The sequence below is a fragment of the Acinonyx jubatus genome, chromosome A1 (genome assembly GCF_027475565.1).
Source record: "Acinonyx jubatus isolate Ajub_Pintada_27869175 chromosome A1, VMU_Ajub_asm_v1.0, whole genome shotgun sequence".
Taxonomy (NCBI): domain Eukaryota; kingdom Metazoa; phylum Chordata; class Mammalia; order Carnivora; family Felidae; genus Acinonyx; species Acinonyx jubatus.
Window position 1 is genome coordinate 14,512,857 of NC_069380.1, and position 23,923 is coordinate 14,536,779.

General features: G+C 39.6%; 1 protein-coding gene across 8 annotated transcripts in view; it reads right to left on the reverse strand.

Moving 5' to 3' along the window:
* DCLK1 (doublecortin like kinase 1) overlaps nt 1–23,923 on the reverse strand; it is a 343,799-nt gene that overhangs the window by 65,803 nt on the left and 254,073 nt on the right. For 2 of the 8 annotated variants that reach the window (XM_027064683.2, XM_027064681.2), the window contains exons 6-7: nt 15,109–15,203; nt 269–353 (exon numbers count right to left, since the gene is read on the reverse strand). In XM_027064683.2, coding sequence (XP_026920484.1) covers nt 269–353; nt 15,109–15,203 — 180 coding nt within the window. Of the gene's footprint in view, nt 1–265; nt 354–6,667; nt 11,441–15,108; nt 15,204–16,134; nt 22,525–23,923 lie in introns of those variants that run through there. The other 6 variants (XM_027064682.2, XM_027064680.2, XM_015070982.3 and 3 more) reach the window with 5 other exon arrangements.

Here is a 23,923-nt window from a genome sequence, read left to right on the forward strand (position 1 = left end):
TTCTTAGAATACTTATACCCTCAGAGGATGTGAAATATCTCCAAATCGGGCTAATTCCCTTTTCCTGTTCCCATAGAGTAGATATGATCCCTGGGAGAAACTATATGCAATCCTATCCCCTTCCTCTGGCCCCCAGGAGCTGTGTTAAGCTTCTATTTCATAATGCTCCCAAAGTTACGGTTTTCTGAAGTAAATTTAGCCAACCCATCCTCTGCCCCCTGTACAAGGGAAGCCTTCTCCTCAGATACCAAGTTCCCAAGCTCACCACTTTCTCCAGGTCCATCATTCTCGTCCATTGAGCTGCAGACTTTGGTGGATGCAAGGGAAGTAGAGGAACCTCCATGTTGAGAGCTCTGCAAAAGGGAACAGACACAGAGAATGAAAACACTGGGTCAGGGTGCCAGTCTCCAGATGCTATGCCTAGCCCAGAATCTCGGGAAGTAACTGCACCCGTCACCAGGGAGGATTTGCTCTGAACACTCGAAAAGGGAGGTTTTTATTCAATTGGATTGCTTCTCTTTCCCACCCTATTAACCAGTAATGGATGGTTTAACTGTGTCAGGATAATCACTCTAAATTTGGATGTTCCTTGACTTTCTATTCCTTTTTCTCAAAATCAGCATCCCACAGCTTACTGTTTAGGTTTGTCAGATTTTAAGCATCTCACCTCACTTTTCCACAGTCTATCTGCAAACAGGCCTCAAATATGGTGCCACTCTGATCTCATCCAATGAGTTTTCTATTCTCACCATAGGAAAAAAAAAATCCTCTTCAGTTTATTTTATGGAATTTTCCAAAAAAAAATATTGAGGCTTACCACATAGTTGGAGAAAGGTTATAGAGTGGGTTTGTTAATTCCACTTTGCAATAAAGACACAAGTACTAAGCCGGTTATCGATATGTGTTAACTGTTACAAAATAAGTCTGAGGCAAAGACAGGAATAAAAGCCTAAGCCTGGTGATTCCCTTGTATTTTTGGTGTATTTTGACCCAAGACCAATGAGAGCAGACAGGGTAACAGCTCTATTACAAAGCTCAGAGGGTGAAACAATACCAAATATTTAGTACTATGATTAGCTACAAGGCAGTACTTTAACAATGAACCTTCCCATCTCTGCATCTATTCCTTGAGAAAACAATCTGCACATTTCAATGCTATTTCTAAACAGTGAACACAGCTTGTCCTAAAAGATCTTCCTTCTGTTTCCCTGGGTTTATCCACTTGGTTGGCCTGATGGGAGCAGGAGGCGGTGAGGGGGCGGCATTGGCTCATGGTGCCGGCTGTCTGTGGAGCAGAGAGAAGGGAAAGAGCATCTGTAGTTGAATTAATAATGAAGAGGTGGCGAGAAGCAAAGTTGACCTATTTTTCTTCTGCTTACCTGTTTCCCTTCAACCTCCTCCCCATTGCATCCAGCCTTAACAGGACACAAAGTAGGAGGGAGGAGAAAGTTTTATGTAATTCCTTTACCCCCAACAGTACCTTCACATAAAAGCAAAGGTTATAGTTTTCACCAAAAAGACTAATATCGTTCGGGAAATGTTACTTAAATCACTGCAGGGCCATTTGAGTCCACTGCCTGTTCTCCCAGGTTTGGCTAAGATAAATATGCTCCATTGGACAAGTTCATCAAAGCTGACAGCTGACATTGGGGTAAAAGTTAAATTTGCGGGAAGGATACATCTGCTTCTGTATAGGGCTTCCTAGAAGTTTTGTGGTTACTCCAGAATACCCCCGAAGGCCACATAGTTTGTGTGGTGTGCCCTTTATTTTCCTATATCATGAGAATTCCCCCATCAATCAATCAGTCTGGTGACTGGAGTGGGGTCTTTTCCATCTCATCTAGCCTCCCTTTGTGACCAGCAGAACACATTTATCCTATATCAGGCTAGAAAGAGGGATTCAAATCATGACATCGAAACAGTTTTCTCTTGAGATGATACTATGTAGTCATAATCAACTCTGTCGAAGGTACTGTAAATGTATGAGCTTCTAAGTCACGCTCTGCTGACTTTTACCAAAGTCTGTGTGTGAAAACCTTGTATTTGTAATATTGGAATACAAGGCTTAAACAAGGCAGATTTACGATGTCGATGTCTGGAGAAAATAAACATTAACATTACCACATTTGAGAGGAAGGTGTGTGTTTTCCACAAAGTGAGGTCTTTTATCCCTTGTGTCATTGCTTTTGCTGTAGACATAATGTTGTTCCAAGCAGAAAAGCAGTAAGTAAATGTCTAAAATGTAGACCTTCTCTTCTGGGCTTTCTGATCCTTGAATTTCTTCCAGCAGCATCACAAGTGGTGTTTAATAATGTAGACACATTGCGGTTTGGGGTGGCAGGTGCTGTCTTGTCATATGGTGTTTTAAATTTTAGAATACAAAGACACATTCTTTCATCAAGCACTCGAATTAATAAACTAGTAGCATGTTTCCTAGCAAAGATGTCCACAGTTATGCACTCAATTCCAAAAGCTTGTTCTTTTAATAATATCAGATACTCAAAACAGAACTCTGACCCAGGGGCACCTGGATGGCTCAGTCGGTTAAGCGTCCGACTTCGGCTCAGATCTCGAGGTCCATGAGTTCCAGCCCCATGTCAGGATCTGTGCTGGCAGCTTAGAGCCTGGAACCTGCTTTGGATTCTGTTTCCCTCTTTCTCTGCCCCTCCCCTGCTCACACTCTACCTCAAAAATAATAAATCAACATTAAAAAAACAAAAAAGAACTCTGACCCAAAGTATATGAAAACATCTTTTAAACTGTAATGTGCTATAAACTTGCTGGATATTATTCACTTAAATGCCTTATCAACTAATTGCATTTTTAACAGTTCAGCCAAACGTCTGATGCCCTGAATGCTTGCCACAACGCCAGCTGTGTTTTCTCTGCCTTATGGACAAAAACCCCTCAAGGATTTTAGGCTCTGGTTTGGAAAAAAAAAAAAAAAAGGTAGAGTTAACACAAGTTTGCTTACGTTTAGAATTGCTTATTTTCAACTTCAGGTTTGAAAATGTACCCAAGGTAATTTCAAATTTCATGCTGAGGGTAACAGCATTTTTTAAGAAAAAAATTTACTTAATTACAAATAGAACTCCAAGAGGAATGTTCTCATTTTATTTTATGCTCAGAGTAAAAGATTCAGAGTATTAGATTTTTAATGGGGTTATCACTTCGTTTTCCCAAAGAAGTAAGATAGTTAACATTATACCCTTCTCTAAGACAATGATTATTCATAGATTAAAAGAATTTCAGGGATTGGAGTAAGCCTTAAATATTACCTATTCCACCCTACTTCTATTCAAAGACCAAATTCCCACTATAAAAATCCCAGCCATGTGGTAAAATGGCCTCTGTCCAAACACCTCCGCCAGTGAACACATTATTTCTTGAGGTAGCCCCTTAATTGTTCATATGAGGCCAAGAAAGTTCTTCCGTATGTTGAAATGATGTCCTTCTACATTTTCCTTTATTGGTCTTAGCTCTCACCTCTGGAGCTACCCATTACAGGTCTAATCCATTTTTCATATGACAGTGCTTCCGGAAGTTGGAAATAGTTACTGCACCCCTCCAATTTGGATATTCCCAGAGGTTTTTTTTTTTTTTATTGTTCATCATGTGACAGAGCTCCATAACCTCTTTACCTTCCTATGGATACACTCCAGTTCTCAATAACTCTTGTTAATGCTAGTGTTAAAACAAATGTAATATTCTAGGTGTACCTGACCAGCCCAGAGCAGAGGATAGAGCTTTCTTCCTTGTGAACAGAATATTAATGCACGGTAAGATCACATCGGCTTATTGATAGCACCATAGCTTTTTAGCCTGACACTGAGCTCACAGATATGTCAGATCTCCCTAGTCTGTATTTGAGAGGTTGGTGTTTTGGATCAAGTGTAAGACTTCCTATTTATTCATGTTAAATGTTATATTTATTACACAGATATGCTTGCAGACTGTTATTTTTTGGATTCTGGCTTTGTCACCTAATGTTTTTTGTCCTCTCTCCTAGTTGAAGTGATTCAACTAGCAAGAGATGGCTCTTTGTGTATGCTAGTTACTAATCCTAAATATACTAATTTAGACAGTGTTGGAACATTTTGATTACTGCCCATAAGTCTGATTGAAGGATTTTGAAAATAGTAAAGGGAAAATGTGTAAATTTTTGCTCTTTAGAATTAACCCAATGAGATTAACCAGCTTTATTTGTGACCGACAGAAGCCGAAAAGCCCACTTATATTTCTGCATGCTTACAAATGAAATCAGTTTAGTTATTTGGCTTTTCTGGACAGATAAACCATTTTATAGTATACATAATGATAAGATTTTATGTTTGCTTTAGTTTGCTAGTTCTAAGACATCTGGGTGCATAGTACAGAACATACAGTTATTTTAGAATTTAATGCAATTAGCTGCTCTAAGAGACATTGTGACATTTGAAATCTTATCACCTCCAAGCTGATTTAATGGAAACCAGGTGGGCAGGTTGCTGGCACCTGGATGCTTTTATGGCACACCTTCATAAAAGGACTGCCCTAAGTAAGAACACATCCAAAGTGTAGCTTTTCAGCTTGGGATCATATAACAGATGGAGAACATATCACACTTTTTGAAGTGAGAAAGCTGACATAACAGCTCTAACCACATTTTACCAAGATGTATCTGATGACTATGTAGTTAAAAACATTTCATTTTAAATATAATGGTACTAGTTACCCCTGCCATTTGTATTAATGGTGTCACTCACCTGAGGACTACACTGAATAAAGTTTTCAAAAATATCCAATTGATGCAACTGATCTATTCAAGGTAGAAAAATCTCACCAGATAACTTTAGCTTTGATTGGATAATTGTATTACTTCCACTCCACATTCTGTCTTGGCATACAATTATTACTTTGTTAATATTGATTTGAAAAACTGTAAAAAAAAAAAAAAGAATTTGAAAATCAAGTGGATCAACTTTATAAAGAAAATGCAACCAATAAATAGTTACCAAACTCAAACTACTGTCTTGGTGATCTTGACTTGAAGTCTACAGAATCTGTAAAGATGACCTCCTTTAATAAAAAAAAAAAAAAATTAAATCATACTCTTAGTGTAGAAAGCTTAAAACCCAAGGATTCTATATGAGTATAGACAAACCATTCATTCATTTGCTCTCCGAGTGCGTATAGAACAAGTTGGTGACATCGATCCGTAATAACTAGTAAGGTGTTATTATGTGAAACAAGAGAAAGGGAATTCCTTTTTTTCAAATTCCTCTGTCTGCATTCTTCATAACATGTTAGCCTAAATACAGTTTATGACAAGTAATCGTGTGTGTAACAAGAATCAATATTGAAAAATGTAAAATGTTATCATAAAGATTCGGTCACAGTTTTTAAAAGACTGAAGACCCATTATTCATGAAATTGGTTTACTCAGAGGAACAAAAAATGAAAATGGGAATACTGGGATTAAATCTATGATACTGAAGCCACCCATGTGAGCCAAACATTCAAAAATAAATGTATTTAGCTGCAATTTTGTTTGATCAAGAGTCAGGCCAAGATGTATCAATTTAAAATCTGAACCATTTGTCTTGAAGAGACTGTTGTTTTGGGGGAGGGGGACACAATGTCTCCTCTGAGGAGTTATTCTTCATGAAATCATAGTTTGGAAAGGGGACCAGAAAGTCATCTAGTTTATCACCTCTCAATAAAATAATTCCCCCCATGATTTACTCCCCAAATGAGATTCCTAGTCTGTGATGAAGGGAGCTCACTACTCTTCCAGGCACCTACTATACTTTATTTTAAACTCTGCTATATTAAGAAAGCATAAATACAATTTGGAATTTATAAATTTGTAAACATTTCTTCCAGTTGTACCATTATTGCTTTGGGCACTGGTTACATTCAGGTTATCATGGAACAAATAAAGAGAACCAACTAAAGTAAACCACAGTTTTAAGGCTAAAAAGAACCTACTAAAAATGTTAGATTTAAAACTAGAATTTTGGACTTCCATAATAATTTTACTGTAAAATATTTTTCTAACTAAGCCAGTAGAGTTTTCTATTCTCCCTTACCCCACATTATGCGTTAAATAAAGTATGGATTTTTATTCTAGACTGATGCTGGGTAAGCAAGCATTTTATTATCATCACTATTTATTTTATCATATATTTACTTATTTTATATATTCATTTATTCAGTGATTTAAAAAAACTTGTTTACACACCCATGTACATATATCTACATGATCATTTCCCCCACCCTACAATTCGATGACCTTGCAAAAAATGCATTCAAACCCAGGAGACAGTTAGTATGTCTAAGAAAATGCAAGCCAATTCTTTTTTCAATCAGTCGGCCAGTGGTCTGACAAATTCACCCTTAAGACAACCCTGAGAGAAAAGTATATTAATGATTTTAATATAACCATCTGAACCCGAATTCTTCATCACATAGTCTTCTCATTTTGTTGTTTGTTATTGCCAATATTTTATACTTTAGATGTCATGGGATGCCATTCTGCAGTATCTCAAGTATCACTTTGCTGGTGCTAATTACATCACAAGAATGCCATACACACAATTACAAAGGTAAAGATTACCCCTCAAAGTCATTTCCATTTCAGTGTCTACTTATAAGTTTTCTGAAAGAAACTCACTGAACAACGTAGGTGGTTTTTCCTGTTTATTACATAGTTATTCTAAGGTGGTAAGTGTCACAAAGTTAACTTTGAGGGGAATAACATGGTCCAGTGCGGAATACAAGCTATAACACTTTACAATGAAACCACAACACAAGGTGATGGAACTTTGAAAACTGGGTAGTTCAATGAAACATCTCATCATTTAGCACTATAAAACTCTACGATGGCCTCAACTGATGGATTTTTAAAACATTTTGACACCAAATGCTCTTTTTAAGAGAATATACATCCAAGCCACTCAAACTGTATACAGAAACTAGGTCACCCTCTTTGTAAAAATTTCATCCAAATGTACAACATTCGTAGTGTATTTTGAAGTAAAAAGTCCTTAGGACAAATAAGTCAATTCCTTGTTTGTTGATGAATATAACATAAAAAATACACACCACAGGAAAATTAGCTTTCATACTTCTTTGCCTGTGACCTTTCCGATGCCTACTATCCTGGCTTCAAAACCTTTTTGTGGCCATATATAATACAAACACCCATGTATTACATGCACCATTTATCCATCATCCTTACTAAAATGAACCACATTTTAAAGACACTATATATCATGCACTCTTGAAAATTACAGCTAGGGCCTCAGATTTCCTATCTTTTCCACATGCGTTACAGGCACAAAATTACAAATATTTTTCAGCTGACAGTATAACAAACTGCATCAGGCAATCGGTATATTGAATTCAATATATTTCTAATTTTTACACTACACTCTTGTGGGCTATCTCAAACAAATACAGTTCTCACTCACATGCACAATTAGAGATGCTAGCAAAACTAATGCAAATATGTATAAATGGGCAAATGTATGCATATATAGTAAATCCGTTTGATTAACATTTTCAAGTGTGTATATATTTATACAGATATATACACACACATAGCAAGTATAGGAAGGTTACTACTGAAAATACGTCAACAGTTCAGAATAGTGTTTTGAAAGAACATACAAAATTGCCTTACAGGTTATCTGGCTTTGTTACCAACCTACTTCAACTCAAACACAGTTTGGATTATTTTATATTTATGTTTCAATATTAACACTCAACTACTCACAACTCTATAAATCAATGTTTCATTCTTAGTGAATACTGATTGACAATCAATACATGTCATCAATGCATACACTAGAGAAAACATCAGTGACAGTATTTACTCATTTTAATAACTGAATATCAAGACATAACGAAACAAACATTGATGTGTGCTTATATTTAAAAATTAACACAACTTTGGATTTGTTTCAATGCCACATTTTTTGTGTATCTGGATTCCAATTTTTTGTTTGTTAAATAAATCGTTACATCTATTAGGAACCATTTTGCCTTACTAGTTCAGCATACTGCTTTTGAACTTAAAAATGCCAACTACTATGTCACGTTTAACAATTTGTGGCATTTAGATTTTACAAGATCCATATACAGTTCCACAAGAGCCAGTAACGTGTAAGGCTGTGTCACAAACACCATGTTTTACTATTTATGGTCTATAAACATACACAAACATGTATATAAGCACACCCATATACACACAGAGCCCTGAAAATTTACATAGACACCCACACACCTGTATAGATATATGGCCACACAGGAAAAATTTAGTAGTCCAATAGCTCAAATGCATGGGATTATTTTTCAAGAATATTATTTTCTATTTTCATCAAGAAATTTAGCATTTAGACTTCATTGCTTTTAAATGGGGAAAGGAAAAAAAAAAGCCCAATAAAGTATAGATTTGCAGTGGATGCAACCTAATAGCCCTGCTGGCTAATGTAGGGAATACATATAGTACATAAATGTTGGTTCCAATGATTTTAGGATATACCCGGGATGTGTACAGATGAGTGGACCTGACACCATCTTAAAAGCCTATGGATGGTATAGAAACATTGTGGATTTTTTCCCCCACTTGACTGATGAAAGCAAGACCAAGAAGAAATAAACCACCACATGGTTTTCAGAACCAGTCTTTTGAGTTCACACTGAACTTCACACTTGATCTATTATTGTTTTGCATTTCTAAAATGCTGAAAGCAGAGGAAATACTTATCCTATCTTTTTCTACGATGTCTAAGAAAAACAAGTGCATGCAAATGAAGAAGTGTCAAAATTTTAACTAGAGCACAATGTCTTCATGGCACACTTAAGGTTGACCATAAGAACAAAAATGCATGGCTTTTGCTCGAGCTCTCTGCTGCTCAGAATAATTTTAAAGTTCAGTGCCTAATTTTTTAAAAAGAATTCTGTGCGTAAGTAAATCTTAAGTGCCTATAAATCATCAGTTTGAGTCCACTGGTGAACTGAAAACTTCTGGTTTGTCGCTAAGAATTTTTTTTTAATTTCTCCTTTAGTATAATGGAATTACGCTCTGCATAGAAAGAGATCTCAAAGTCTATAAATGGTGTGTTGTTTCAATCTCTGAGGGACTTGAGTTTCAAAAAGTAAATGATATATATTGCCTCTGAACAGTCCTTTAATAAAAGTCATATGTTCAAAAGATTAAATGCTGTGGAACTGCATTTCCTTTGGAACTGCCTGAATGGAAAGCTGGCCATGATATCTATCGGCAATTAGTACAAGTACAGTTTCTTTTAGCCATGTCTAAACAAAGCCATGGGCTTCATATCAATTGGCAATATCTGCCACTTATCCAGAACAAATAGCATTTATTGGACCTTGCTAAGCAGCACTTGTCCCTAAGATTGACAGTGCAGGGAAGCTGAAATTTTTGGAATTTATTTTTGTTCTGGACCATCTGACCCCACCAGATTTAAGTTAACTGTTCCACTGCTTTCTTTGCATTTTTGACAGTTCAGTCAAATACATACTAATCTTTTATGGACTCAACTGTATTAAGTAATGCATTTTACAAAGACATAACTAGAACAGACACCAGCATAGGCAACTTCACAGATGTTTACTGTTTCAGCTAAAACAAAGCAGCCTTTTGATCTCAGCAGGAGTCTCTGTTCATTTCTATTGGAAACAGTTTTAAAACCTGAAGTCTGGAACAGGTATTATTATGAACTGTTCTTTCAAGATGGAATGATTCAGTTTGCGGTTCGAATAACCTGCCAGAGAAGTGTCTTTCTCTCCAACAGACAGGATAATGAGGCACTAATTATTATAAGGCTACGTTTTCAGATGCTGTTAGGTTGCCTGGACTCTTTTTTTTTCACCTTCTTTTGGTTGAAATATTTTATTCACTTGGAAAGTGAGATGGTAACATATGTAACTATAAACCAGATGGTAAAATTTGATAGTTGAGCAATTTATCAAGGAGATAAATTGATAACATTTAAAACAGTATATGACAACTGAATTTCTCTCCATCTTGAATCAAACACTTTGTTTTTAAATTCAGTTTTCAAGTAAAATTTGAAAAAAAATGCAAGGAAAGGCCTCCAAATGGCATCATACATTTTTAATTTATCACCTACTGAGATATGTCAAGCCTGTACAATATCAAAACCATGCTTCACAAGTCTTAAATTGTTAGTGTTTGAACTAGTAAAACTAAATGATCACTAGGGTATGGCTTACATACAATAGACCATACACATTAAATTAATTTTTAACATTCAGATTTGAAAATAATTATTTTATGTTTAAGCAAAGCTGACTACGATTTTTAAAACAGAGGACCAGAAGAGCAGAATTAGTAGGTTAATGTTAAACAGTGGGTTATAATCACAGACTTACTTGGTTTAATACAAAAGGAGTTTTGCATACGAAAATTTCCAAAACATCAGTGAGAGCCAGGATTTATCTGAACGGAGTTTTGGACTTTGGGGGGGCCTGGTTTAAACAGCACCATTTAAGAGAATTTTGCTTTTCAAATGGATTCTTCTTAGAAAAAAATCCAGACCCAATTTTTTTGGGTCTGTGTGTTAAAAAAAAAAAAAAAAAAGCTTTCTAGCTTCAGCCTTTTCAACATTTGAAAAATTACATATACGGTTGTAGGGAGGAATTATGTCATTTATAGCAATGCCATTGAACAAGTTCTTCGTGTTGGTATATCGTTCAAGCCACATTTATGCTGTTTCTAATGAAAGGGAAGTTTAAAAAAATTTAGTTGACAACAAAAGCTAGGAAAGTTCCTAAAGCTTATCGTTGGAATCTTCATGAGGAGTGTCCTCAGCATGAGTGTTTTTCCTTAGACATATTAACCCACAAAATAAGTAGCTTTGTCTATTGTGCAGGGAGAAAAAAATCTACCTGAGTATTTTTATTACTTTGCAGTAGAAGCATCTTTAAAAAATCAGCAATCCAAATTTTAAAAAAGAAAAAAAAATGTCTGCTAGTGCCATTTTAATTTGCTTGACCAACAGTACAGGAAAATTGTATCTATATGTCTACTTATGGTTAAATGAAAACTGTATCTGCAGAAATTAATGACCCTATATCGCTATATCATTAGCTTGTTCTTATACTCAATATCGGGTCATATATGAAATTCATCTAAACCCAGGCCTTGCACAAAAACCTCAGGTATATAAATCTTCTTCAAGGATTAAGATCATGAATATAAAATGCCTGCATTTTTTACTTTCAGAGGAATTGAGTTCATAATTTCAAGGTATGCAAAACCCTTTTGTTTGTTTTGCTGTTAGACTTTTCTTAGGAAATGTGAAACACCTTCACCCAATCACAAACCATATACAATGCTCCATTGTCTCTTTTACACTGAGTCTCCTACTGAATCCAAATCATCCGAAGAGAGGGGGCGATACAGGTCCTGTAAGATGAAGGGCGGTATAGATTTGTTTACTTGGCTTTCTTGGGTGCCATGTGGCTCTCTTAGGAAGGGAGCAACACTGAATGAGCATCCTTGGTTTCTAACATCATCAGACCTTTTAGACTCACCAAATTTGGATAAGAGGAAAGATAATAACTGAGAAGCCATTTAAACAGACAAAAATGGTGCTCATTTGCCTTATTGGCTTGATCTGCTTCTGAGCTATTGGCTTCTGTGTCCAGTGAATTTTATATATAGCCCCTGGGGTCTGTCAATGCCAACTCCGCTAACTATGTGTCTAGGCCATTCTTCCTTGAACATTTCCTTCCCATTCTGGGTAGAAGAGGAACGTGCTTACCTCACAAAATAATTTGTTAGGAACCCCAGATGGCAATCAGCAAATTCTGGTCCCAAAGCAGCAACCCAAGTGTTGCATTTGCAAATTGCATAAACCCAATAAAAATTGCCTTTTCAAAATTTTATACTTGGAAGACAGAAAAAAATGCAAGCTTGACCTCCCATTGCCTTCCCAATGCTCTTGCGGTCTCCAACCACTTACCAATCAACTCCTTTCTTCCTCCCTCCACCCCTTTCTGCTAGGAGATCTCTCAGTTGGTACCCAGGCAACCAGCTCAGATCTGCAGACTGTCTAGAATCCTGGCTTCTTTTCTATTTTGTACCACCCACTCCTCACATCATCTGACTGATCAGATAATTTACACAAGTCAGCCATGTGGGAGTAGAATGGGGAGCTTCATTCAACCCACACAACACAACACATTTCTTCCTGATGTATTAAGAAACAAGACCAAGAAAAGTTCATGGATGGAAAAGATCCTCTTAGATCTGCTTCTGTGACCAGTTAACAGCTTTTAGACAGCAATTTGAATAACAGTGTTTTGGAAAAATAGGGAGGTTTTTTGGTACATCGCCACCAATGCTTTTACGAAGAAAATATCTGGCATGCAGACTCTTACTGTATATGACTATTGTAAAATACCAAAAGATGTAACAGAAAAATATAATTCTAAAGGAAGGGGAAATGTTGATTAAATCATCATAATTAACATAAATAAAATAGATTTTTCTTAATTGTCAAACGTCTCAATATTCCTTTAAAAATAAAAAATATGTTCCTGTTTCTATAAATTGAGGTAGGCAGTGTGAGTGTGTGTGTGTGTGTGTGTGTGTGTGTGTGTGTGTGTGTGTGTGTTAGGGGGCACAGCTAACTCATTTTCCTGGCCATGTTGCTAGGCAACACAGAAGGAAAAATAGAAGTAGCTACTGTTTTCCAATTTGCAATAAAAAGAGTTAATTTATTCTTTGAAGTATCTTCTTTTAGCACTTGCCATCTTTCACTTATTTCAGTATTTCCTGCATAGGAGTATAGCCAACCATTTGAGAAGAACATTAACCAAATTTGAAACAGGATCAGTTTTGAGGGATATTCTAGGCCCATTTTAACTGGGAGGGGTTATTTGATGCAGTTGCCTCCACACCAAGATGAAAGCTTCTCTCGCTAAAGCAGCTGGGAATGTCTCCATGCACTGACATGGTACATGGATGGAGGATGTTCATTTATGGCCTAAATTTAAAAGCCTGGAAAGTGAACCATCTCTGGATTATCCAGTGCTCTGCTTACAACATGTGCTTAATAAATGTTTTCAGATGACGATAAACCCTCTGTCTCCCTGAAACAAATGGGATTATTTTTCCCTCTCAAGTAGATGCCTGCATTGGTAGTTTAAATGACACAATGAAGAATCCATAAGAGAATCACCCCTTATAGTAATTTCCCAAAGTGCTGGCAATGTTAATTATAGAAGCCATTGGCCACACAGCCGCTTGACACTGGCTAGACATTTTCTGCCTCATTTGGACAAAGTCATAATGACACAGAGAATACAGAGGGCAGAGGACGCAAATTCTAGCTTCGTTCTTCCAACAAAGGGACAGTCGGGCAAAGCACTTTATATCCTCTCAACAGAGGTCTCCACAATAAGCAACCAGGGAGAGAAGCTCAAATCTGTGGCAGGGATTCTCAGTGACTATAATTTAATCTCAACAACTCAGCATGAGCTAAATCCTGAATCTGAGTTTAATTTGTTCAAAGGATGAGGAAGGATTACTATGCCATGTGTACTCTCCAAAGTCTACACTTCAAAAGAGAGAATGTTCTAGGAAAGAGCACTGTCTGAGCTATACATGGCTGCCCTTACAGAAGGGGGCCTTGCTGGGTAACATGCACTAGAAAAGAATCGCCCGACTACCCCTTCCTCCACTCAACGACAGACACTTAGGGGATTCAATGCATTTGGCCAATTCTTCTTTTAGTAGTTCACTAATGATTCCCGTACTTTAAAACGCCAAATTAGACTGTGGCCAAGAAGAAGCCCATAATGAAAACACTCAGATGGAATAGAGTTATGGGGTTTTCTATCTGGAAGGAACCTCCTTCTTGTTTTGTTTTGTTTTTCCAACTGAGACTCGGAGAGGATAACAGACTTATCGAAGACAACACAGCCATTTAGTAGAGGAGCTGGTGCCAGAGCCCAGACCTCATCAAGTAATCTAAAGGAGTTACACCTGATGCCAGAAGATCCATGGAGAAACACAGCATACCCTGACACGTGGTGGGCCAGGAGCCAAAGAGACCCGGGACTGACGGAGGCCCCGCCCCCGCTCCTGCTTTTAGACAGCAGCAGGAGGATGCAACCTTGCAGGAGGCTTGAAGAGAAAAGCTTCCATGTTGGATGCAGTTTAAATTTATGGAACTCAGAAATTTCATTTAAAAGCACATAATAAACGACACCAAACTAAGAACCCAGACTTTGAGTTCAAGAAGCCATCATAAAACCTCCTAAGAGCACGTATTCCTCTCCACCTCACTTGTGACATCAGGATAGTAAAAGGCCTTCCCTTCCCCCCACTGCACCTTCCTCTCCTCCCCTTCCTACCCCCTTTATTCCTGCCCTGGTATTACTGGAAAAGACAGACAGGGCAGGTTGTGAGGGGTAAGAATAGTAGTTCTTCCCCATTCCTGAATATGAAGAAGCTAACACTCTTTCCAGTAACTTTTTGACTTTGATCTCCAAGCTCAGTCAATTTCTCCAGTATTACCCAAGCCAAAAAAAAAAAAAAAAAAGGCAAATAGTGATGAAAAAGAGAAGGTACTCGATGTGGGTTTCATTCATAAATACACGTGTCATACGCATCTATCCCCCATGCCATGGACCCTAACCAGCTCTGGACCACCATTCTGTGCCATGAAGCAACCTCCCACCATAGCCCCCCTCTCCAAAATGGCACTTTTCCTTTTCCTTCTTAAGGAAGGTTGATGGTCAGAGATGATGTCTAATGAAACTCATTACAACTAAGGAAGCTTACAAACCAGTGCCAATAAAGTCTGTGCCTGTTCAGGACAAAAAGAGAACCAGCAACTGTTTACTGTTGTCAGAGTTAAGATTCGGACAAATTCAGACAACATAAAAGCCCTGAGTTCTAGCTGAGAGAAACCATAGCCCCTGCAAGGGACCTGCCACTGGTCACCTCCTGCCCTCACCTGGTTATTACTTAGAGACAAGCAGTGCTCTAAGGAGCTGGCACCTGTGCCATTGTATGCAGAAGCGCAGGCAGGTCTTAAACAAGGAGCTTGCTTAGTTCCTTACCCTCTGCTTCCGCAGGCTTCCCGGGCTGGTGGGCGATGGGCTTGGCGACTTGCCCGAGCGTGGAGTAGACAGCTGACTACCAGGGGTTCCATTAACTAGAATCAAAGTTTCACAGGGAGAAAAAAACCGCTCATTAAAATGTTTTCATGACAAATCATCTTCTCGGAGAAGCAAGCAATTATAAAGGGACATGTGCTAAAATTCCAGATACCTTTTTATCTGCAGTCCTGTAAGTGACCCTCTTCAGAAATTCACTAGTTTGCTAATCCTGTGTTAAATACAGGCTCAGACTACATAAAAGTCCTTACAAATGTACTTTTGACAACTTTCCTGAAGAACTTATTAAACGGTGCCTTTAACTGTGCTGATAGATTTTAGACATGTGGTTAAGGTCCTGAGACGCTTTCAGCGGGATTCATCCTTAATGCTATAGGTTAGCTTCCAAGCACCACCCAGTAGGGGTAAAAATTAGCATAACTCACAAGTGATATTCCCGGTGCCTTGTTAAAAGAGATCGCTATCTTTTTACACTTAAGAACCAGCTTCTAGAAGTTCCTGCATCCACTTGTGCCCTGCACATCCCTCTGGCCTAACTAACTCTGAAGGACCCGCCTTCACAGGACAAACTAATTGGCACAGACACTCAGGAGGAACTCCTCACAGTTTGTCTTTATTGCTGCCGAAAATAAAAGCTGCTTTATGATAGGTTTAAATCACTGGAATTCTACCCAACTCCGAAGACTTTTCTACCACATTATCACCAAATGCAATCAAAGTCACAGAACTCAAGTAAGCAATTCTCTTCTCTGAGTAACATCACCTCTAGGAACTGATTAAAACCCTTTAGAGACATGACTTTACAAAGATATAGAAGGTTGCCACTATCTTACCCATAAACATGACAACATTTTCACATGTTTTACACCCACAGTCAATGAAGTAGAATTTGCAATGAGATACACACACATTCTTGAGGGTGCACAAAAACATTTTCCATGAAGGAGAGCAAGAATGCTTTTAACTTACCTTCTATGAGTTCTAACATGGACACAGGCTTAGTGTCTAACCTGGCAAAATCAAGAGGCGAGCTCCCTTCTCAGCACTAAGCCGAGCACCCGCGGAACTGGGAAGCAGTTGGATTAGTTAAGGATGGCTAAAGGCTGCTCCCAGAGCAGACTGAATGAGATGCAGGATTCATCAGCAGATGCCTTTTCTGCGTAAGGCTGACGTCTTCCAAGCAGCAGTGGGAGGTGCGGGTTCTGTCTTAGGCTACATCAAAGGTGTCGATTAAGCCTCATGCCAAGGCAGAGCCACAGCAACCCCCCACCCCCTGACACCACTAACTCCCGGAAGCCTGAGCCCTTTCCGTACTTTGCTCTGAATCATAATGGAGTGCCTCCCGGGGGCAAGTGGCCCAGTGACTCATCCGAAAATCATAATGACAATAACTTCTAAAACCTGGTGAGTACCTGGTAATAAGTACACCCTCACAAAATTCAGTGGCTCGGTGCAATGTTTATTGGTTTTATCACTATGTTTGCACAAAAACTTCACGCCCGTGAGAGTGGGAAGCTCCCTGTTTTGTCATCTTCTCTAAAGACCTTTAAAAAAAATGTCACATAACCCATGCTGCACTGATGTGTAGCTTTGCCTTTGAAATGTATTTGGTGACTCCTTCTAAACAATTTGGCGGCTGGTGGGGGGGGGGGGTGCGGAGTGCAGAATGAAGCAGAAGCAAAGCTTTCACGGGCTTGCATGGGAAAGAAGGCTTTCATGGGCTTGCATTCAACAGCCCGGCTTTTGTTGAATGAGCATGAGGTCAGGCCTCTCTAGGCACCGGACTTCCAGCCACCGGCCTCTCTAGGGAGGGCTCTGAAATAGGCAAGAACTAAGGAAATGCGGGCAGAGGCAGAATCTACAATGAAGAAGGCAAGAGGTCCCTCAGGGGTTGACAGGAAGACAAATTTTAGGATCATAATATTTTCTTTGTCCCCTTTTCCACTTTACATCTCTATGTCACACCTGAAGGCTACACAGGCTGGGGGGGAAAAAAAGAGCAAAAAGGCGACACAGATTGGGGGAAAAGGACAAATGGGGAAGCAAACGGAGTATTAACATTTCATTTTACTTTTGATTCACTAATTTTATCAAGCTGATGGAAAATAAAGAAAAAAGACAAAGTGGGCTCCCTGGAAGACTGCCTTAGCCTTTTAAAAAGCAAAACAAAATTGCAATATGTTTACATTTGTAAGTACCCGTTATGTGTGCATCTCAGTTTAATGAAGACTTATTTTCTATGGACCCGTTAATGCACTTAAACCTTTTACATATGTATTGATAAGCATATAGTATACATGAGCTCATTTAATGCTTACAATAACTCTATGAGGCAGGCAGTATTATTTTACAGAAGAGGAAACTGAGGCATAAAACGATAAACAACTTCACCAGCAAATATGTGGGCAGAGCCCCAAATCTAACCAAGACAATCCAGAATCTGCACTCTTCACCACCACATTCCCTAAGGCGTCAGCCTGCTAGCCTTCAGGGAAGCCAGATAACTACACTAGTAATCACAATAAAGTATTTTGAGGATGACTGTCTTGAGGGTTGCTACTGAAATCCTAAGTATGGCATCAAAGTTGCCCTACACCCTACAGAGAGAATAACGGGTAATGAAACCGAAGCCAAGTATTAGTGTCATTTTGCAGGTGAAACAGGGTAGGATACAATGAAGGAAAAGTGTTCCAAGGCAAGGGGACCACGTGTTTTGTGGCTGGGCATGGAGGAGGGAGCAGTGTAGTGCATCGAAAAGACCTAAATAGGTAGGGGTCATATAATGCAAGGCTTTACCGTTAATGTTAAGGAGTTTGATTTTTATCCAAAGGACAATGATAAGCTCTTCATGATGTTAAGCAGGAGCGAGGAGATCAGATTTATATTTTTAAAAGCTCTCCAGAGCTCTTGCTTGTCAAGAACGGATTAGGGGAGAACAATAATGGGCTCAGTTAGGGATATCCCTATGGAGAATGGGTAGGCAGGAGGGAGTGTGGCACATTTAAGTGTCCTATGGTCCGAGAAATGGTGTGGCTGGGTGAAGGGTGGTGCAGTGGGGGTAGAGGTAAATGGGAACATTCCGGAGAGATTTCAGAGGTTCAACACTATAGGACGTAGTAACTGGTTGGAGAGGATTGCGACAAGAAGAGGGGGAGCAAGTTTGGAAGGACAGAGAATTTGGACATGTCAGATGAAACATCTTATGTGACATCAGTTCCACAGTGTAGGTTGGTATCATTTTTCCTATTTTATCTGAAGTGATGTGCCCAAAGATGAACAGCTGGAAGGTAGCAGCACTAAAACTGGATCTCATTTCTGTCTCCGCAAAGAACTGCACACTTTTCCTGTGAGTGGCCTGTCCTGACACCTCAGGACATGTCCAGAATTCGTGTCCCCCGTCTGCAGGGCTAAGGATTCTAGGTTCCTTTCTCTACCACTGGGGCGCCTCCTTCATTTAAAGCCACTGGACTCAAGGCTTCTATTTGTGTTGCCATCTCTCTGGAAAAATAGGGCTCAAGTGCCAAACAAGCCATTTTCCAACCAGACATTTTTGGAACACAACCTGCTTGAAAGCTGGGAACGGCTTGTGTTCTTAGGGTCAGAATTCTACTCAGACTCTTCCTCTTGGCCACCAAAAAAGCATTAACAACTTCTTAAAGTGGTTCTTGACATCCAGACAGTATCACACAACTTACTGTTGACTCACTGATAGAATACATAATTTTATTTTCTAAGTAAGTCTGACACATGTGTTGAGTTCAGTTATTTTTTATCCTGTAATACCAGAAGTCTCTGAATGCCAATATAAAAGGCTTTGTATGGGGTGCCTGGGCGGCTCAGTCGGTTGGGCATTCGACTTCCGCTCAAGTCATGATCTCCAGTTGGTGGGTTGAAGCCCTGCGTTGGGCTCTGTGCTGACAGCTCAGAGCCTGGAGCCTGCTTCAGATTCTGTGTCTCCCTCTCTCTGCCCCTCCCCAACTCATGCTCTGTTTCTCTCGGTCTCAAAAATAAGTAAACATTAAAAAATTAAAAAAAAAGGCTTTGTCACCTATTTAATATAACTTATTAAAATTCAAATAACAAATGGCATTGCTTCACAGAATAACGTATTACTTGATTAAAGGAGTCTGTATTCCAAATGGGAAAAAATCCAACTCAAAATGGTTGTTTTTGAGTGGCCAAGCAGGTCTAACAATTATTTCAACGTGAAAGTCACTACATCTGAATTAGTGAAGGACGCATCAGATCCACTGCCTTGGGGTACATTCTATTGGGGTACATCTCCCTTAAATCCTGTATCCCTTGCTCTACTTGTTACTTCCTGAATGAGAAGTGCTAAACTTTAAGCTGGATTATTTTCAGATCCCATGATGATCAATCACATAACTGGCCACCAAAGAGCTGTGTATGAAGTCTGTGGAGTTGGCTTTAAAAATCCCTAGTTTGTGTCCCTGCTTTTTGTCCAACTGGGCCATCACCTAAGCCCATCGGGAACAAAACAGCATGGACTGGTCACAGGACATTACTCATCATGAAGGATCCGGTCTCACCTTTTCTTTTATCATTTCTGACAGATGACCCTCCTCTAGAGCCATAATTCAGTGCTCTATAATCAATCAGTCAGCACCCACACGGCATATACCATACACTGACTATGGGCCTGCCTCTGTCTGTCGGTCTCTGTGTCCCAAAACTTGTACTTGAATATGAACATTACAAAAAAACTCTAGAATCTGGGAATACTTGGCTTACCGTTACTAGTTCATTGCTCCTATCAGGTGACTAGGTGCATGTGTATATTAATTTAGCAACGCCTTGGTAAACTTAAAGGGTTTATTCTCTTTAGAGTTTCATTCTTTTAAAAATTTTTTTTTAAATTTTGTATTTATTTTTGAGAGAGAGAGACAGTGAGACAGAGTGTGACTGGGGGAGGAACAGAGAGAGAGGGATGCACAGAATTCGAAGCAAGATCCAGACTCTGAGCTGTCAGCACAGAACCCAACACGGGGCTTGAACTCATGAACCGCAAGATCATGACCTGAGCCGAAGTCGGAAGCTTAACCAACAGAGCCACCCAGGCACCCTGGAGTTTCATTCTTAACAGTCTCAGACCACATGTGGAAGCTAAATGTTTAAATGTCTCAAACTGGTCCTGAAATCAGAGCACTCTCCAAGCAAAACTATCTAATTACAAGGTAACTTTTTAGACATGAAAATCTACCTTGTCCTTTCCCAATCTCCTTCCTGCACGTAAGGTGGTTCATTTATTTATGATGCGACACTTGCAGTGATGAGAGGAGAGAACAAGTCTGCATACATATGGGGTCCGGTTATGTATTCAAGGGGTAGTGATTCGGGCATGTTGTTGGCAAGATCTGACTGCTTGCTTTAGACTTTAACTCATTCCCTGATCATGGAAGAGGTTGTAGATACTCTAAAATCTCTTTTCCCAGCCCTTGTCCATTGCTTGCCACATTATGGATTAGAAGAAGAAGAAAAAAGAAACAAAAAGCAGATGGAGTCCAATGAGGTCAAGAGAAAACAGACAACTATCGAATGGGGTAGGGGTGGGGGAACTCTCAGGGAAACATGCATTTTCCTAATTCTGTCTTCATAGATGCTCAACTCATAAGTGAGGTGGAACTCTGAATTTCTCCATTTGTCTACATTTTCTTCTTAAATGGAATCAATGGGTCCAATTCAAAGGGACTGTCTATTGAGAATAATGGGAACTGGCCCATGAAGGCATATTTTTGTTGTAGGTACACAGAAACTGTGGGGATGCAGGAAGGGACCTGGCTCTATGAATTAATTTTTTTAATATTTATGAAAAGTCCCTTGAACACCAGGAAACCTAGGCAACTTGAACAGATCCCAGTATTTCTCAATTCACTGATCTGGTCAATTTACCTAGTAGTTACCATGAACTTGGGAGCATACAGACTGTATAAAGAACTCCTGCTCTCAAAACCTCACAACCTAGGAGGGTGATATGATATGTCACCTAAAGACCAGGAACCCAATCAAATGTCACAGGATTGTAGGGTGAAGAAGACCCTAAATAGTGAGGTAATCAGGGGACGTTTCACAGAGGTCATCTGGGCCAACTGGGTGTGCACCCTCTTTTCAGCTGAAGCAGCAAAAGAAGGCTTCTAGGACTAAAAAAAGCCACCAAGTGGAAAAGCCCAAGGGTTATCTGGTAGAAATTTAAATTAGTTCATAAGATAAAGCACAAGTCCAGAGGAAAAGTGGAAGACTGAGCTGGAAAGGAAGACTGGGCCCAAATCAAGATAGTTTTTCATATGAGAATAAGGAGTTCAGATGTTTTTGGGCAGACAGTAAATAATGGCAACAAGTCTGACATCAGTGTGCAGGGCAGATGTAAGGGGCAGAGGACAAAGGCAGGGAAGAGGTCACCTGGCAAGCAAGTGTTTGTAGCCTGGAGTTCTGGAACAGCACTGCGAAGGGGGAGCCAGGAAGACTGGGGACAAACTGAATGCAGAAGGGAAGGGGGTAAAGGAGTCAAAGATGATTTCAGGGTAATTCAACAATAACAAAACAGGACTCCTGGAGACCTCTGATTTATAATTATGAAAATGTGTTAACTGGGGTCCCAGGACAGGCCATGGTTATTGTGAGGGAATCGGGCATGCAGAGCACCTTAGATCAGGGTGGATGAGTGTCCTGGGATTGAAGGGCTCTGCTGCTCCTTTGGTCCCCATGTGGGTGCTTTGCCCCCATTCTACCAGGAACGGCAGGACAGCCTCCCCTTCAAGTTGAGCCTGGGAGTCAGCCCTGGGGCAGTTCCACAGTGACGCCCCCTCCCCCCACCCAGGGACAACATGCCCAGAGGATACTCCACTGCCATCTGGGCTTACCTGCTGAAATGGAGCTTTCCCAGCTTACCAGTGGGACTCACTGCTGAGTTCTATGACCTCCTCTCAGTTCCCATGTTACTGAACTTATCAGATATTTCTGGCTCTCCCTTCATCTTGAAACTTTCTGCCCTGTGACTTCTGTCACCATCTGTCATGGTTCTCCGGCCTCTTCTGATGTGCTCTGATAACCGCAGATGGTCACCGTGCTTCCGTGTCCGTCCTTACTCTACAAACTTCTCACTGGGCTAGAGGGAGAGGCATCCTACACTTCTATTATTTAAATCACTACTATATGCCGGGGTCTCCCAAATATACACTGTTGGCTCAAATCTGACTTAAACACAGTTACTAATTCCTAATTGCCTACTGATGTTTCCAAAGCAACTCACACTCCACATGTCTGAAATGTACTCACTCCCTACCACTCCTCTCCTCACCCCTCAAACCTGCTCCTCATTTCTGACTCCTCTTTCCTCTTCTGGCCTCATATCCAGTTAAATTCCTGGTTCATGCCCTTTTCAAAGTCTATCCCATTCCCAACGTTGCTGTTTAAATTTGGCCTGACAATTTCTTTCCTGGATGACTACGGTGGCCTCATGGAGCCTTCCTTGGTCCTTGGCCCATCATGGGTAGCCTCTCTCTCTACCACTGCACCACTGTTTCTAAAATTCAAAGAAAAATCAAATCATGATCTTACCTTAAATTCTCTTTCACCGTCTAACACCTACAACAAAAATATGCCCTCTCAGGCATGTGCAATGAATGACCACAACCAACGTGGCTACCATCTTCTTCTCCAACCCTTTCCTCAAATCTATCATTGGTCATGTAACAACTGTTCCTTAAATATGCTATACAAATTCATGCTTTTGTGCCTTACCTCCAGGATAAGAAGGCCCACCTGGCCCTTCTTATCCTGGAAGGATCCTCAAGTCCCAATTTGTAATTCCGAATTTTCATGGCAGTTTTCCCTGACCGCTTTAATGAGATTTAACCCTTTCTTTCTCTGGGCTGTCATGGCACTTCCTACACAATTACAGTAAGTGGTGTGTGTGTGTGTGTGTGTGTGTGTGTGTGTGTGTGTGTGTGTGCGTGTGTGTGTATCTCAATTTGAAAGCAAGAATATAAGCAACCTGAAGACAAGAACTGTGGTTTAACCATCTTCATATCCTTGGGACTTAATACATGCCTGGAACACAGCAGATGTTCAGGAAATGTTTATTTAATTAATATGGGGCATTTACACTGAGGAGTTCATGAAGGCAGCTGATGTAGGGTGCTATCTGCCCCCCACAGACAGTGGGTCAACATAATGTTTCAAAGTTTTGCAAAGCACCTTTGGAGATATTCACCTGCTGAGGGCGAGCACTGGGGGGAATTGACGGGTGCAGGGAAAGAGGACTGAGATTTATATGCAACAAAAAATTCTAAAAACACAAGAGATGAATCATCAGCCCCCTTGATGTTCTTGGTGTATTTGTTTTCAAGAATTCCCTTGGAACCCCAAAGCAGCAAAGATCTTCCATAGAATGTATAAGGTGAAATCTACATTATAGAACAAGACTGAGCTAAGAAAAAAATAATAGCTATAAATCTGCCTTTGAAGGTGTTTGATATAAATAAAAAAAGTTGACATATTGGACTAGAAAGCTGATTAAAATTCTCTTTGCTTCCCCAGCTTTGATTCCTGTCTTATCTGCATATGTTGCATAAAATATTTTTACATAAGTGTAAAAAAAGAAAATTTGAATAGCATAAATAAGAAAACTGCAGGATTTCCAGAGTCGTATACAACTAAGTTGTAAGCCTGTGGAGGACAGAATGGTGCTTCAGTCATGGTAGAAGGTCATTACTAAGCCACCCAGCTTTTCCCTCTGTCA